Consider the following 16,487-nt stretch of genomic DNA (forward strand, 5'->3'; position numbering starts at 1 on the left):
CTGGCTTGGGGACACAAGCTTTGGGCAGCGGCCTCGCAGCCCATCAGTTTGTGCTTCATCCCGATCCAGCACCCACGTCCGTGCTGCCCCACAGCCTCCTAGACAAATATTCAGGGTAAGCGCTCTGTGTAGCCTGCGCCCTAATTGCTACGAGAGGAGCCAAACTGGGGAGGGAGGCAGGAAGAGAGGACTTTTTAAAACGTGAATAGTTTACTCAAAAGATTTTCCGTAGGAATGAAGAAGAGTGAAGATTCATGTTTGAATGCCTATGTCTTTTTTTTAAATAACAGCCTTCTTGACATACTTTTTGCCTACCATACAATTCACTCATTTAAAATATTCAGTTCAATGATTTTCAGTGTACTCAAAGTAGTGTGACCACAGTCAGTTCTAAAACATTTTCATCACCTCAAAAAGAAACCCCGCACTCACTGACAGTCACTTACCACGTCCCCCTAAAGGGCTCCCCCACTGGCCCTAGATAACCACCAATCTACTCTCGTGAATGTCTATCCTAATGCTTGGCTGTAGACATTTGCTGTGATATTTCAGCCCAACTGTACTAAATAATATTTAATATATAGATGACTTATTTCTTCAAATAGCTGAAAATATTCTATTAATTTATGAGAGCAACTCTCCTGCTGATGGACAAGTAAGTCACTATGGATGCATTTAAGTGAATTTTTTTTCCTTTCGTATATGTGACTGTAGTCAAAAGATTCTAGAAGTGACTGTAGGTGGGGCACTGAAGCAAAGCCTAATTCACGTGTTCATTCAAAAGCATTTCTTGAGTGCCTATTGGGTGTCAGGCGCCATTCCAGGGTCTTGCGCCACATAGGTGAAGATATCCTACCAAGATCCCCCAAGACCCCTGCAGCAGGACACCTGAGAAGTGTGAGGCAGAGCAGGAGCAGCCTGCTTTTGGGGGTCTCGGAGTCATCTTTGCTCTCCGATGAGCTTAAGAGCTGCCTTTCAGACAGGACACAGGCATGGGAGGGAGTCCAGCAGAGTCGAAACTTTGCAGCAAGAAAAGAAAGCGGCTCTCTCAGCTCATGAAGAGAAGCTAATACAGGTTGTAGGACTCCCAGGAAGATGGGGCTGGACACCAAGGTCACATCTCAGCCTCTTAACTGACCCGCAATTGTGCAAACCTAACAAGACAGGAGTACAGAGCAAGAGAAGGCTGGGGCTTCTTCGGGGAGCCAAGACCTAGAGCGACAGTGACTCAGAGCAGAGGCGAGACTGTTCATGAGAGACGCCGGTGGGGTGGGAATGTCGGCACCTAGCGGAGCCAGGCAGTCAGTGCTGCTTCCCAGGACCAGAGGGGGCAGCCTGGAGAACCAGGTCCAGCGTTATGCTGAGGAAAGGGCTCTGGAAACAATGGACGATGCCTTAGGGCCAGCTGCAGGGTCCGCTGAATCTACTGTGGCTTGGAAGGTAGAGTGTGGCTTTGCCCGGCATTGTTTTCTGGACAGGTTTATCTCAAGAAGTGCCCGGGATGCCTCAGCTAATCTAACACATCATTAGATGTGTCTACACTAAAGGGTAAATCCCAGAGAGGAGCGGAGCGCCACCTGGTGGAAGGGCCGGTGACACACGTTTCTACTGCAAGCCACCGGCTGACCAAGGTCCACTAAGGAAGAAGCGGTGAAACCTGGGAGGGGAAGGAACCAGTATCTGTAAAAGCCCGACCCTTCCACGTGCAATTTCCATTCTCACCAACATGTATCTCATCTCTGAATGTTTATCTTCCTTAAAGTATCAGGAGGAGATTTTTCTTAAAATCCAGTCATAAAACAGTAAGACAAACATTCCAAAAGAAAGATGGGTGAAGGTTATGACCGGGCAGGCCATGGAGGAAGAACTACAAATAGCCAATAAATATAACAGATGTTCACCAGGAATCAAATACACTTAAAGTAAACAGTAAGGTGTCAGTTTTCACCAATTCACATTGGAAATTGATAAAACGCAGTTTGGGCAACAGTGTGGAGAAATGACCCAGCATTTCCTGCACTTACAGGAATATATCCTAAGGTAATTATCAGCCAAAGTCAAAAGAAGCCTGGACATAGATGTTGTTCATGATAGAAAAATAAGTGGAGACAATTTAATTGTCCATTGTCAGAATGGTTAAAAAGTCACTATGCAGCTATTAAAATATGCATACTTCCTGACAAGAGAAGATTGGTGTGTGACAGCTTGTTAAGTCAAAGAAGCAGGCTACAAAACAGGATGGCTACCAATCTCATGTGTTATAATTATGTTTTGCACATGAGAATATGTGCATAGAAAAAGGAATAGAACACTGTATACCAAAATTGTAAACCAGCCACTGCTGGATAGAGGGATTGCAGATGATTCTTTACTACCCACAGTGGATATGTTGATCGTGAGCACGTGTTCACTTTATAATTAGAAAACAGAGCTATTTTGAGTTTGTGTCCAAATAATTGGAACAAGAAAGCAGAGACATCACTTTGCCAACAAAGGTCCATATAGCCCAAGCTATGGTTTGAATGGCAACCCACTCTAGTACTCTTGCCTGGAAAATCCCATGGACGGAGGAGCCTGGTAGGCTGCAGTCCATGGGGTCACTAAGAGTCAGGCATGACTGAGCGACTTCACTTTCACTTTTCACTTTCATGCATTGGAGAAGGAAATGGCAACCCACTCCAGTGTTCTTGCCTGGAGAATCCCAGGGACAGAGGAGCCTGGTGGGCTGCCGTCTATGGGGTCGCACAGAGTCGGACATGACTGAAGCGATGTAGCAGCAGCAGCAGTAGCCATGTGGAAAAGGCAATGGCACCCCACTCTAGTACTGTTGCCTGGAAAATCCCATGAACGGAGGAGCCTGGTAGGCTGCAGTCCGTGGGGTCGCTAAGAGTCGGACACGACTGAGTGACTTCACTTTCACTTTTCACTTTCATGCATTGGAGAAGGAAATGGCAACCCACTCCAGTGTCCTTGCCTGGAGAGTCCCAGGGACGGGGGAACGTGGTGAGCTGCCGTCTATGGGGTCACACAGAGTCAGACACGACTGAAGTGACTTAGCAGCAGCAGCAGCAGTAGCCATGTATGGATGTGAGAGTTGGACCATAAAGAAGGCTGAGCACTGAAGAATTAACACCTTTGAACTGTGGTGCTGGAGAAGACTTTTAAGAGTCCCTTGGACAGCAAGGAGATCAAACCAGTCAATCCTAAAGGAAATCAGTCCTGAATATTCATTGGAAGGACTGATGCTGAAGCTGAAACTCCAATACTTTGGCCACCTGAAGCAAAGAACTGACTCGTTGGAAAAGTCCCTGATGCTGTGAAAGATTGAGGGTAAGAGGAGAAGGGGGCAACAGAGGATGAGGTAGTTGGATGGCATCACCGACTCAATGGATATGAGTTTGAGCAAACTCTGAGAGATAGTGAAGGACAGGGAAGACTGGCATGCTGCAGTCCATGGGGGTTACAAAGTGTCAGACACAACTAAGCGACTGAACAATAACAACAACAGTTGGAACAAAGACAAAAGGAATGAAAAGTTATGGTGGATAAATTTGATTCTAAGAAAAACAGGTGTTTTCCCATGACCTCTTATCTCTCCCCTTCCATGAAACTTGGTTCTTTCCCTCAGCCAGTTTTTATGTGGTCCCTTTCCCCCCTAAAACAGACTTTGCAGCTCTCTTCACAGAATCTCCCATCTCTCTCTGCCCTTTTAAAAACCTTGCTTCAGAAAAATTGCCCAGTGAATAATGAATGCTGAAATGTATTCGATTCTCCCACAGAGTAATTAAGGATAACCCATTGTGTACCCTTAAAAATGACTGAAAGCTGATGCTATTTGCATCAATACCATGTTAAGGCAGTTTAAGCAAACTGCTAAATGTTAAGTGACATTTCTATTGAGGAATTACTGTAACTCCCTCGGGAGAGGCACAGCTGAATTATTATAAGAATAATGAAGTATAAAGAAATATGGCTCTTTAGTAAAAGATGCTTTGACAGCTGTGGAGTGCAAGGGCTACTGTTACCTGGAATTTTCAGTCAGTGTTTTGAGTTAAATCCTTCCCCCGCTCCCCATTTCAATGCCTCCTCTAGAGCAGATTCAGGCCACCCAAGGACAAAGCTTTACTTTTGTTCTCACCTTGGTAATATCTTGCTAGTATGAATCATGGAAAGAATGAGAAGAGTTAAATTAAAACTCATGCTCTGGCCATTCAAATGTTATTACAGATCTCTGGTCCACCACCACCTACAAATCAAAAAGTCTTTTCACTCAGTCATGTCTGACTCTTTTCAATCCCGTGGACTGTAGCCCATCAGGCTCTTCTGTCCCTGGAATTCTCCAGGCAAAAATACTGGAGTGGGTTGCCATTTCCTTCTCTCAGGGATCTTCCCAAGCCAGAGATCAAACCTGGGTCTCCTGCCTTGCAAGCAGACTCTACCATCTGAGTCACCACCTATATTAACAGCCAAAATAGCCCCCAAGCTAATCCAGGTGAAAACCTAAACTCACCTTTCTAGCTACTGGAGGAAGTTAAGCTTGTTTACATGGAGGTTGTCTTTCCAAATCCTTGTCATTTGACTCAGATTTGAACAGAAATCATTAAACCAGATATGTCAAAAAAAGATACTGCTCAAGAGCCCAACTTGTAAGGAAGCCATTAAATAAGCAAAGCGCCACTCCCTTGAGGCAATTTTTTTGGAGGTTGTAATAGAAATTCCTAAGGATTCAGTGACTAGGCTCTTATAAACTTGAAAAGGGATACTCTCTGGGGTTTATCCTTGAGGAACTTGGGTCAAAGAAGCCTTTATCATTTCCCAGGAAAGGGCAGAGCCAATTTTGCTCGAGTACTTCTGTGACACGGGGAACAGAAATCATCCTTTCTTCTCTAGCAATTCTCCTATGAATCATGACACTCCCTGGCTCCCTTTTTTTCCACTTCTGTGTGCATCCCTTCAAGGTTTGGCCCAGGAACTGGGGATGCAGACACATGAAACAAGTTCTTTTCTCTGAGAGGCTGTTGCATCCTGCAGAGATGAGAAAGGAGAATCTAGCCCGGTTAGATGCTTTCCACAAACTCTGCCTGGGGCCTGGGCCATGAGCTGACAGACTTAACAGTTTCCTTTACAGCCTCGGCACACAAGGAAGGAGAAGAGTCCCGGCCTTTCTCTTGCTAGAGGTACCTGTCCTCCACATGTTAAAAGATTCCTTGAGACTGCAGATTCTGTTTTGCTTTGGTGCCAGATGGGAGCAGGGGCTCCAAGGAGTCCCCTGGATAGGACTGAGAGCTTTTATGGCTTCCCAATTGCCTCTTTGCCAACGTACATGCTGATGTTCAGGACAAAAGGCTTAAGAATCAGATCTCTGGGCAGGCCAAGGACGCCGAGGCCACTTTAAACCTTAACAGGCCCAGGGGATTAGTCATTCAGGCAGCCAAGCATGGGCACAGTTTTCCTTAGGGCTGTTGGCCTTCTCTGCAACCCCCAAAGTAGAGCCAACCACAGAGAGGAAGGCTGACTTCCAAGGAAAATCTGAATGAGGGGCGCTTTCATCAGGGGGCAAAATAAGAGAAGAAAACAGATTGTTGATTGCATGTTAATCAGCTGGTCCTGTCTAATCCCACCCCCTGGGGTATCCAACAGCAGGAGTCTCTGAAGCCAGAAACCTGGCAAGGCTGCCGGCTGCTTACCGCCCTTGCTCTGCTGCACCTACAAACACCGTCTCCCACACAGTGCTGGCCCCTGCAGCTCACCTGCAGGTCACGCCCAGCTTTTAACCTCTGGCTCCTGTTTCTTCCTGCCCAACAACCCAAGACTGTTTTTTAGCATTTGATCCCATTCCCTTTTCATAACCTTTTATAGCCTTACTGCCTGGGTCTCCAGCCCTGAGTCTCCCTTTCTCATCCATTCTCTTTGTGCTCCTAGTAACTAAGACTCCATCTCACTGACCACTCTGATGGTCCCAGCTCCTTTCTACCTCAAATCCTACTCTTTTCCGCTGCTCTGTCCACTCCACTATCACCTCTGCAACTTGGCTCTGAGCACTCAGACCCTCCCAAGGCAGGGTGCTCTTGGGGCTTCTGCTCACCCGAGGTGCTCAGTTCAGTTCAGTTGCTCAGTTCAGTTCAGTTCAGTCGCTCAGTCGTGTCTGACTCTTCATGACCCCATGAATCGCAGCACGCCAGGCCTCCCTGTCCAACACCAACTCCCAGAGTTCACTCAGACTCACGTCCATCGAGTCAGTGATGCCATCCAGCCATCTCATCCTCTGTCGTCCCCTTCTCCTCCTGCCCCCAATCCCTCCCAGCATCAGAGTCTTTTCCAATGAGTCAACTCTTCACATGAGGTGGCCAAAGTACTGGAGTTTCAGCTTCAGCATCATTCCCTCCAAAGAAATCCCAGGGCTGATCTCCTTCAGAATGGACTGGTTGGATCTCCTTGCAGTCCAAGGGACTCTCAGGAGTCTTCTCCAACACCACAGTTCAAAAGCATCAATTTTTCAGCACTCAGCTTTCTTCACAGTCCAACTCTCACATCCATACATGACCACAGGAAAAACCATAGCCTTGACTAGATGGACCTTTGTCGGCAAAGTAATGTCTCTGCTTTTCAATATGCTATCTAGGTTGGACATAACTTTCCTTCCAAGGAGTAAGCATCTTTTAATTTCATGGCTGCAGTCACCATCTGCAGTGATTTTGGAGCCCAAAAAAGTAAAGTCTATTTGCCATGAAGTGATGGGACCGGATGCCATGATCTTCGTTTTCTGAATGTTGAGCTTTAAGCCAACTTTCTCACTCTCCTCTTTCACTTTCATCAAGAGGCTCTGGTGCTCAGGCCTGCACAAATCTCAAAGCCTGGAGCTAGCTCCTGCAGATAGGGGAGCCACCGGCACACGGGATCTTCACCTGGCTCTCACTTCCAATAAAATCATGCATATCAGATAGTCAGCCAACTTCCCAGCTAGAAAATCCTCAGATCATAGAATTGGGAAGAACTGTATAAGTGCCTCTGGTCTGTATGTTTGTAATGAACAGCACAGCAATGACTCTGTTTTTCGAAGTGCACGGTAGCCAGATCAGGGACTGTAACTCGCTCCAGTTTTCTCATCCTACCCATTTTCAGTCTTTTATGTGTTGGTGTTTCATATTAGTTCACAAGTCTTATTTTTAACCTTCTATGTACTTTAGTGATTTCTGTCCTGTAATCACAGCCCATTAAAATATTTACTTAATGCCACATTGAAAAAATAAAACAAAGTGGATCTGATCTGATTTCCCACCAAATGAATCCCTTGTGATGTGGCAGACAGAGGCCTTGCCCTGTGTTTTTCTGTTGTTTAGTCACTCAGTCGTGTCTGACTCTTTTCGAACCCATGGCCCACCAGTCTTGTCTGTTTGTGGGATTTCCCAGGCAAGAATACTGGAGTGAGTTCCCATTTCCTTCTCCAGGGGATCTTCCCAATCCAAGAATCAAATCCACATCTCCCATACTGGCAGGCAAATTCTTTCGCACTGAGCCACCAGGGAAGCCTTTGGCCTGTGCAGGATAACTGTATGTGAGGGGCCCAGAGCTTCCCAGGCCCGCTGTTGGATGTACTGTCTAGAACTTAAGCCTGGTTGCTCCTAACGTGTCTAAACTACTACTTCTCATTTTGTGGTCCAAGAACTTTGCTTTCAGGGCTTCTGTGAGGCCCTCTCTTCGCTCCCTCTATAACTGAGGCCAGACTTTCTTTAAACTCTTCAACAAAAATGACATATCACCACAGATGGACTGAAGGCACTGACATCAGATTTGAGCTGTCTTCTACTATATCGGACACTGGAGAGATCTGCCACTCTTTCCATTGAATTCTTTTGTTTTAGGAAGCAGTTATTTCCATTATAAAATGTTAAAATAGAATAAATAGGTTTGTTGTTATTAAGTGAATGAATAGTGAAATAAATGGATAGTTAGTCTGTTTTAAATGAGAGGCTACAGTTTTAATTTCTAATATGAGAAAAAGCAGTAATAGATGTAACCATCACAAAGGCTCTATGGGGATCTTCGGTATTTGTTAAGAGAATAAATTTGAGAGTCTTTCAAGTATATGAAAGTAGCCTTCATGTCCTCCTTTCCATCTTGTCTTTTCTGGGACAAATTTCTCTCAAACTTCCAACAGGTCCTTACGTGACTCGGCAGCACACCCTCCAGCTAAACCTCAGTCTGTTGGTGGTGACTCAGAGCAGGCACTCAGAGCAGGCACTCAGAGCAGGACACGCTGCCTCGAGGGCTGTGCCAGGGAACTGCCTCTCTCGCTCTAAATACTCTGGTTCCTTGAAAACATCCCAAGTTCCATGTGGGGGAGGCTTTGTCTCCTCATCAGCTCATCTCCTACTAAACTGGCAACTGCTCAGGTTCCCAGGGCTTTTTCTCACGTATTTCTAGAGAAGCAGGTCACCCCAATGCTGTCCTGGTGCAGCTGAGTTTTTGCCCCCGCTTAGAATATCGCACTTCACTCTGTTAAACCCTCCCTTAGTTTAGTGTGCTGCAGTCTTCCTGAATCTTAATTCTGTCACTGAATGTATTAACTAGCCTTCCATCGTCATCAACTGGCCTTCCTTCTCTGTCATCCACCAAACTGATTAATACGCCACCCGTCTCCTCTCCAGTCACTGATAAAATTATATCACGTGGGACGGAATCTCCTGAGCCCCACGAAATACCCCATCCGTGTTGAGGGCAATGCATTAACAGACACAGGCAGCTACGTACAGACCTAATAGTATGGCCATCGACCTTAATGCAGCCTCTCCTGCACAGGACCCTGAACTTAGGACCGTGAGTGAGTCCTGCTTCCTCCTCGCACCATGCCTTCTGCTCACAGATGTAATTTGACATGTCCCCAGTTTAAGCCATCACCTCCATAGCAGGAGAACTGTTAATTTTTTTTAAAAAATGTACTGAGACATTGTGCTATGTGTTAGAACTAAAAGATGACTCAAATGTTTTCAGATTCTAATATTCTGGGGCTGGAACTTCTGTCTTGCCAGGTCCCATACTCCCCACCTCTAGGCTCATCAGTGATGCCACTGCCTCCCCCGCCCCCACAGGCATACCCTTACCCCCTGACCAGGACCCTCTAAGTCCACTCTGGCTGGCCTGGCTGCTCCTGCTGTGCCCCCAGAGGAGGGAGGGGTGGAACACTCAGCAAGATTGAGGCTAGAACTCAGGGACTTTTCCTTGGAACCATCCAAGGTAGCTTCACGGTACCCTGAGCTCTGTTTGATCAGATAAGCTTCACTGGCCTGGAAACCTAACCACAGAGTTGATGTCGTTTGCATGAGAAGAGGTTGCCAGCTCCCAAACAAATGTCCCACGCAGAGCTTTGGAGGGGAACCCATCTGTAAACTCAGGACTGCGGATGTTTTGCTGGCCTGATGCCCACGCCCAGGACCTCTGACTGTCCCCAGCCTTCTCCAATCACCCTCAAATGTGGAGTTGCTGGCACGAGGCCAGGCCCTGGAAGGGAGGTGTGCAGAGTCCCCTGGCTCCAGAGGCTGCTGTCCCTCAGACTGATGGCCTCCTGCTAAAAACTGCAGTGGAAGTCCCTGGGGAGAAGCCGGGGGCTGAGGGGCCACCTGTGGGTCTGTCCCATAAAACTTGAGAGCCCTAAGGGCCATTGTCATGACTCCCATTGGATCCCAGGCTGGTAAACTGCAGATGTTCAAGGAACAGTAGGAGCCATAATCAGTACAGAGGCCGCCATGGATTTTAAACCAGGAATGTTCTGGGCCCTCGTTCTTCATGTGACATTCCAGGCCTGGCTTGTCTGTGGTGCACCCCTCACCCCCAGAACCCTGAGAATCGGAAGCAACAATGATGCCTCCCGTCATAAACAGGCAGTGAATATCACAGGGAGAGCCCACCTGCCTGGGCCTAGGACTCTGCTCTGCCACTCCTCGTGTGTCAGCTTTCTCACCTGTAAAGTGGGATCATGGCTGTCCCTGACACGCAGGGTTATTCTGATGCTCACATGGGGCTTGGTCAGTGCGTGTTCAAGACCAATACCTCCCATAGACACTGACTGTATCTATACGATGATGGAGCCAGCACTGTCTCAAAAATTATTAGCTGTTTCTTTACAAGTGCCTTTTACCCTTTTTAGAGTGATTTTATAGACATTTATCTTCATATGAGGGCTTCCCAGGTGGGTCAGTGGCAGAGAATCCAACTGTCAAGCAAAAGACACGGGTTCGATCCCTGGGTCAAGAAGATCCCCTGGAGGAGGAAATGGCAACCCATTCCAGTATTCTTGCCTGGGAAATCTCATGAACGGAGGAGCCTGGCAGGCTTCAGTCCATGGGGTCGCAAACGACCTAGCAACTAAACAACAACAGTCTTCATGTGAGGCAGGGCAGAACAAGTCCTGTGCCCCCAGTTTTACACAGGAGAAAACTGGAATTCCTATACATTAATAATGAGAAAACAGAAAGAGAAATTAAGGAAACAATTCCATTCACCATTGCAACGGAAAGAATAAAATACTTAGGAATATATCTACCTAAAGAAACTAAAGACCTATATATAGAAAACTATAAAACACTGGTGAAAAAAATCAAAGAGGACACTAATAGATGGAGAAATATACCATGTTCATGGATTGGAAGAATCAATATAGTGAAAATGAGTATACTACCCAAAGCAATTTATAGATTCAATGCAATCCCCATCAAGCTACCAACGGTATTCTTCACAGAGCTAGAACAAATAATTTCACAATTTGTATGGAAATACAAAAAACCTCGAATAGCCAAAGCAATCTTGAGAAAGAAAAATGGAACTGGAGAAATCAACCTGCCTGACTTCAGGCTCTACTACAGAGCCACAGTTATCAAGACAGTATGGTACTGGCACAAAGACAGAAATATTGATCAATGGAACAAAATAGAAAGCCCAGAGATAAATCCACGCACATATGGACACCTTATCTTTGACAAAGGAGGCAAGAATATACAATGGATTAAAGACAATCTCTTTAACAAGTGGTGCTGGGAAATCTGGTCAACCACTTGTAAAAGAATGAAACTAGAACACTTTCTAACACCATACACAAAAATAAACTCAAAATGGATTAAAGATCTCAACGTAAGACCAGAAACTATAAAACTCCTAGAGGAGAACATAGGCAAAACACTCTCCGACATACATCACAGCAGGATCCTCCATGACCCACCTCCCAGAATATTGGAAATAAAAGCAAAAATAAACAAATGGGACCTAATTAACCTTAAAAGCTTCTGCACATCAAAGGAAACTATTAGCAAGGTGAAAAGACAGCCTTCAGAATGGGAGAAAATAATAGCAAATGAAGCAACTGACAAACAACTAATCTCAAAAATATACAAGCAACTCCTACAGCTCAACTCTAGAAAAATAAATGACCCAATCAAAAAATGGGCCAAAGAACTAAATAGACATTTCTCCAAAGAAGACATACAGATGGCTCACAAACACATGAAAAGATGCTCAACATCACTCATTATCAGAGAAATGCAAATCAAAACCACTATGAGGTACCATTTCACACCAGTCAGAATGGCTGCGATCCAAAAGTCTACAAGCAATAAATGCTGGAGAGGGTGTGGAGAAAAGGGAACCCTCTTACACTGTTGGTGGGAATGCAAACTAGTACAGCCACTATGGAGAACAGGTGTGGAGATTCCTTAAAAAACTGGGAATAGAACTGCCTTATGATCCAGCAATCCCACTGCTGGGCATACACACTGAGGAAACCAGGAGGGAAAGAGACACGTGTACCCCAATGTTCATCGCAGCACTGTTTATAATAGCCAGGACATGGAAGCAACCTAGATGTCCATCAGCAGATGAATGGATAAGAAAGCTATGGTACATATACACAATGGAGTATTACTCAGCCATTAAAAAGAATACATCTGAATCAGTTCTAATGAGGTGGATGAAACTGGAACCTTATATACAGAGTGAAGTAAGCCAGAAAGAAAAACACCAATACAGTATACTAACACATATATATGGAATTTAGAAAGATGGTAACAATAACCCTGTGTATGAGACAGCAAAAGAGACACTGATGTATAGATCAGTCTTATGGACTCTGTGGGAGAGGGAGAGGGTGGGGAGATTTGGGAGAATGGCATTGAAACATGTATAATATTATGTATGAAATGAGTCGCCAGTCCAGGTTTGATGCATGATACTGGATGCTTGGGGCTGGTGCACTGGGACGACCCAGAGGGATGGTATGGGGAGGGAGGAGGGTTCAGGATGGGGAGCACAGGTATACCTGTGGCGGATTCATTTCGATGTTTGGCAAAACTAATACAATACTGTAAAGTTTAAAAATAAAATAAAATTTAAAAAAAAGAAAACTGAAGGTCAGAGAAGGTAGGCAAGCCCCTCAGGCCCCCAGCTCTTTGGTAGACTCGGGACAGTCTTCTGTTTGCCCCACGCCATGCCCTTGACCTTGACCTCGACACCAGAATGCAAACGTTCTCACAAATCTCCTTCTCATCACCACCAAGCTCAAAGCACCAAGTCTGAGCTGTCCAAATATTTTTTCAGCTTTCAGCTTTTGGGTGAAAGTGATTTGGTTCAAACTTTTCCCAAACAAATTAAAGTGACACAGATAGAGGACAGGCCTCCAGAAGACTTGGAAATCCTTCATGCCAGGGGAAAGAGGAGAGTGAAAAAGCTGACTTAAAACTCAACATTCAAAAAACGAAGATCACAGCATCTGGTCCCATCGCTTCATTACTTCATGTCAGAAAACTGTTCATCTCCTACTAAAGTAACAGAGCACCCAGCATTCTAATCTTTCCTCACACCCAAGGGTGCTGAAAGCCTTAGCCAAAAATTGAGGGGTCACCAGCACCTTTTTTCTTTTTCTTTTTTTTTAAAGGAAAAGGGCAAAGTGCATAGTTTTGCCGGTAGGTGGCGATAGAATAATGAGGGTAAAGAAGCTGAATACTTAAACATATAGATCATAAATATTTTGAACTTGGAGATCAGCCCACCCAAACTGCTAATATTCCTCAAAAAGAAATTGCAGTTCATGGAGGGTATGTGACTTGCTCAAGGTCCTACACCTGGTTAATGGCTGAGTCAAATTAAACTCACTTTTCACCATGAACCCAGAATCTACAAGAGCACAGACTTGCCTTTCACAATAGCCTGGCATCACTGAATCATGTAAAGGAGAATATCACTTCATCTGAGTGTGCTAATTAAAGTGTGCTGGAACGCTGATGGCCTTTAAGAAATGAAACAGTTGGTTACGCTCTCGGCCTTGTGAGCTGAAGGTGGGAGGAGGGGGTGGGAAGGAGGAGAAAAATAGCCATATGGGTGTCCTTAGAGGGCTTCCTAACATGTTTTGCTGCCCCTTAAGTCCCTTCCAGACATAATCCCCCCAAAAGATCAGGGACTATCGGATAAGAATGTTCACTTCCTGACCACCCCTGCCACTGCATCAGCACAGGTGTGCGGTGAAGGGCATTTGCTTCTTTGATCCATTCTGCTTCAGGCACGTAGGGAGAAGCAGGGCCTCAGGAAATGAGGGGACTGCCTACCTCCTGAAGGGGTCAGATTTGTTCTGTGTGGTTCCAAGGAAAGAAACACAAATAGATGGATGAGGCAAATGTACCTGGAATGATAATGGGCAAATTTGGGGTGCATATTAAGTGTGATGGGGCTTCCCTGATGGCTCAGCAGTAAAGAAACTGCCTGCAATGCAGGAGATGCGAGTTCGATCCCTGGGTCAGGAAGATCCCCCGCAGGAGGAAATGGCAACCCACTTCAGTATTCTTGCCTGGAAAATTCCATGGAAAGAGGATCCTGGCAGTCTATAGACCATAGAATCACAAAGAATTGGACATGACTGAATGCACACATGTGATTAAGTGTGATGAAGAACAGATGGATGGATGGTGGATAAAGGTTTCAGATTGGTATAAAGAAAAGTTTTCTCAAAGTCTCAATAGTCCAAGAAGAAATGCTCTATTTTTGTTGCTGCTAAAGTAATGAGTTCCCTGCCTCTGGAGGTATTCAAGCACCTGCCAGCCATTCACTTGGTAGAGATGTTATTGAAGCAGGTTAGTGGGTTGCATTGGAACACTGGATTGGTTCAAAATTGGGGAAGGAGTACATCAAAGCTGTATATTGTCACCCTGCTTATTTAACTTCTATGCAGAGTACATCATGAGAAATGCTGGGCTGGATGAAGCACAAGCTGGAATCAAGATTGCCGGGAGAAATATCAATAACCTCAGATATGCAGATGACACCACCCTTATGGCAGAAAGCAAAGAGGAAATAAACAGCCTGTTAATGAAGGTGAAAGAAGAGAGTGAAAAAGCTGGCTTAAAACTCAATATTCAAAAAACAAAGATTATGGCATCCAGTCCCATCACTTCATGGGAAACAATGGAAACAGTGAGAGAGTTTATTTTCTTGGGCTCCAAAATCATTGCAGATGGTGACTGCAGCCATGAAATTAAAAGATGCTTGCTCCTTAGACAAAAAGCTATAACAAACCTAGACAGCGTATTAAGAAGCAGAGATTAACTTTGCCAGTAAAAGTCTATCTAGTCAAAGCTATGGTTTTTCCAGTAGTCATGTATGGATGTGAGAGTTGGGCCATAAAGAAGGCTGAGAGCCAAAGAATTGATGCGTTTGAACTGTGGTGTTGGAGAAGACTCTTGCGAGTCCTTTGGACTGCAAGGAGATCAAACCAGTCCATCCTAAAGGAGATCAGTCCTGAATATTCATTGGAGGGGCTGATGCTGCAGCTCCAATACTTCGGTCACCTGATGCGAAGAGTCAACCTATTGGAAAAAGACCCTGATGCTGGAAAAGATCAATGGCAGGAGGAGAAGGGGACGACAAAGGATGAGATGGTTGAATGGCTTCATTGACTCAATCGACATGAGTTTGAGCAAGCTGCAGGAGATGACGAAGCACAGGGAAGCCTGGTGTGCTGCAGCCCATGGGGTCACAAAGAGTCGGACATGACTGAGCGACTGAACAACAACGGTGATTTCTTCGAATTGCATGAGCTTTTAGTTCCCCTTGAATTTCAGGACTGCTATTATTCCATGGTTATTGGTGCATAGTGAAAGGAAGAAAAGAGTAAAGATGTTTTTGTCTCTGACTTTAAGATCTTTAAATAAGAAAATCACACAGATTTCAGGTTGCTTCATCCCAAAGTCTGGTCTTGGGTTTCTTTACTAAGCTTTCTGCCATAATTAGAAAATGTTATCATTCTGGCAGTTCACTTGAGGGCTTCTGCTGGTTTCATCTAACTAACGAGTCTGTTTTTTTCTTTAATCCTGAAAATCAGGGGAACCTGCCTTGTGGAAACCTGAATCAGTCCTTCTCGATGCAGGTAATTATATAGCCCATCCTTCTGGCCATACCTAGATCAAGATTCTTGGGATCACAGCAAATGCAACAGAGGTCAAGCTCTGCTACAGAAGACTCCTCCAGTGCCTCCTCCAACGTTAGGTGTCTGGTGGCCAGGCAAAGGGCCCACTGAAACCCCCACAGGGAGGACTGGGTCAGGGACAAGACTGGATTCACAGAGAGGGAAGGAAATGTGAAGACAGAAGGCAGTGAGTTCCCAGCCCCCAAAATGGGTTAGACCCTCACTCCATCTGGGCACACACCTTAATTTCCTTCTATTTCTTCTTCCTTCTTTGCAAATGGGATTCAGGTTTTTTCTTCACATGAATGAATGTTGTTCCCTATTTACTACATTAAGTGTTTAAAACTCCAACAGCAAACACAGTTTTCAGACTCTTGGTGCAAGGGCAGATTTTGCTGGTTTGGGGGCGGGGGGATATGGAAGAGAGGACTCGGGCCTCTGGATGTGTATTTCTTCCCCTCCCAGGACTCCTGGCTGAGAAATGCCATTAGTGAATTTTTTTAATGATTTGAGGAAGTGGGATGAGCAAGCTGACCTTTAATGGGAAGATGAAATCATGTGCTTTGCAAATTGGAAAAACTAACAAAGCCAGGAGAAATCTCACCCCACCCAAGAGTGGAGTCCTGAGCACCTTCCTCCATGGAGGTGGGGGACTCTTGGTGGGCGTTCCCCAGCATCCCAGAATCAGGAGACTCACTTCCGGTGCTGCAATTACACTTTGCCGAGAAACTCATTGGCCTTTCTAAGCCTTAAAAGACTATTGTCTTTATTTCCTTATATGAAATATTTGTGAATGTGGCTCCCAGGTAAACAGCTCTAAAGAAAACCCTGAAGCTGAAATTCAGTTCACATACACACACGCCCTCTCAAAGCACTAATCCTTTTGTTTCTGCATCTGGTCTCAGAGTGCAGGAGGGGACAGGCTGCAGTGTAGACCCTCTTGTTTGTTTGAGCTGCTAGTATCTCATCTCTTCTCCCCCCATCTACACCCAACCCCGTCCTCGGTCTCACTGATCTTTGTTCATCAACTCAGTCACTGAATATTGAC

General features: G+C 45.3%; 1 protein-coding gene across 2 annotated transcripts in view; it reads left to right on the forward strand.

The window, feature by feature from the left end:
• Positions 1-16,487, forward strand: part of VIT (vitrin) — a 128,437-nt gene that overhangs the window by 76,447 nt on the left and 35,503 nt on the right. For both annotated transcript variants that reach the window (XM_055539801.1, XM_055539800.1), the window contains exon 8: positions 15,356-15,400. In XM_055539801.1, coding sequence (XP_055395776.1) covers positions 15,356-15,400 — 45 coding nt within the window. The remainder of the gene's footprint in view (positions 1-15,355; positions 15,401-16,487) is intronic.

The sequence above is a fragment of the Bubalus kerabau genome, chromosome 11, assembly GCF_029407905.1.
Source record: "Bubalus kerabau isolate K-KA32 ecotype Philippines breed swamp buffalo chromosome 11, PCC_UOA_SB_1v2, whole genome shotgun sequence".
NCBI lineage: Eukaryota > Metazoa > Chordata > Mammalia > Artiodactyla > Bovidae > Bubalus > Bubalus kerabau.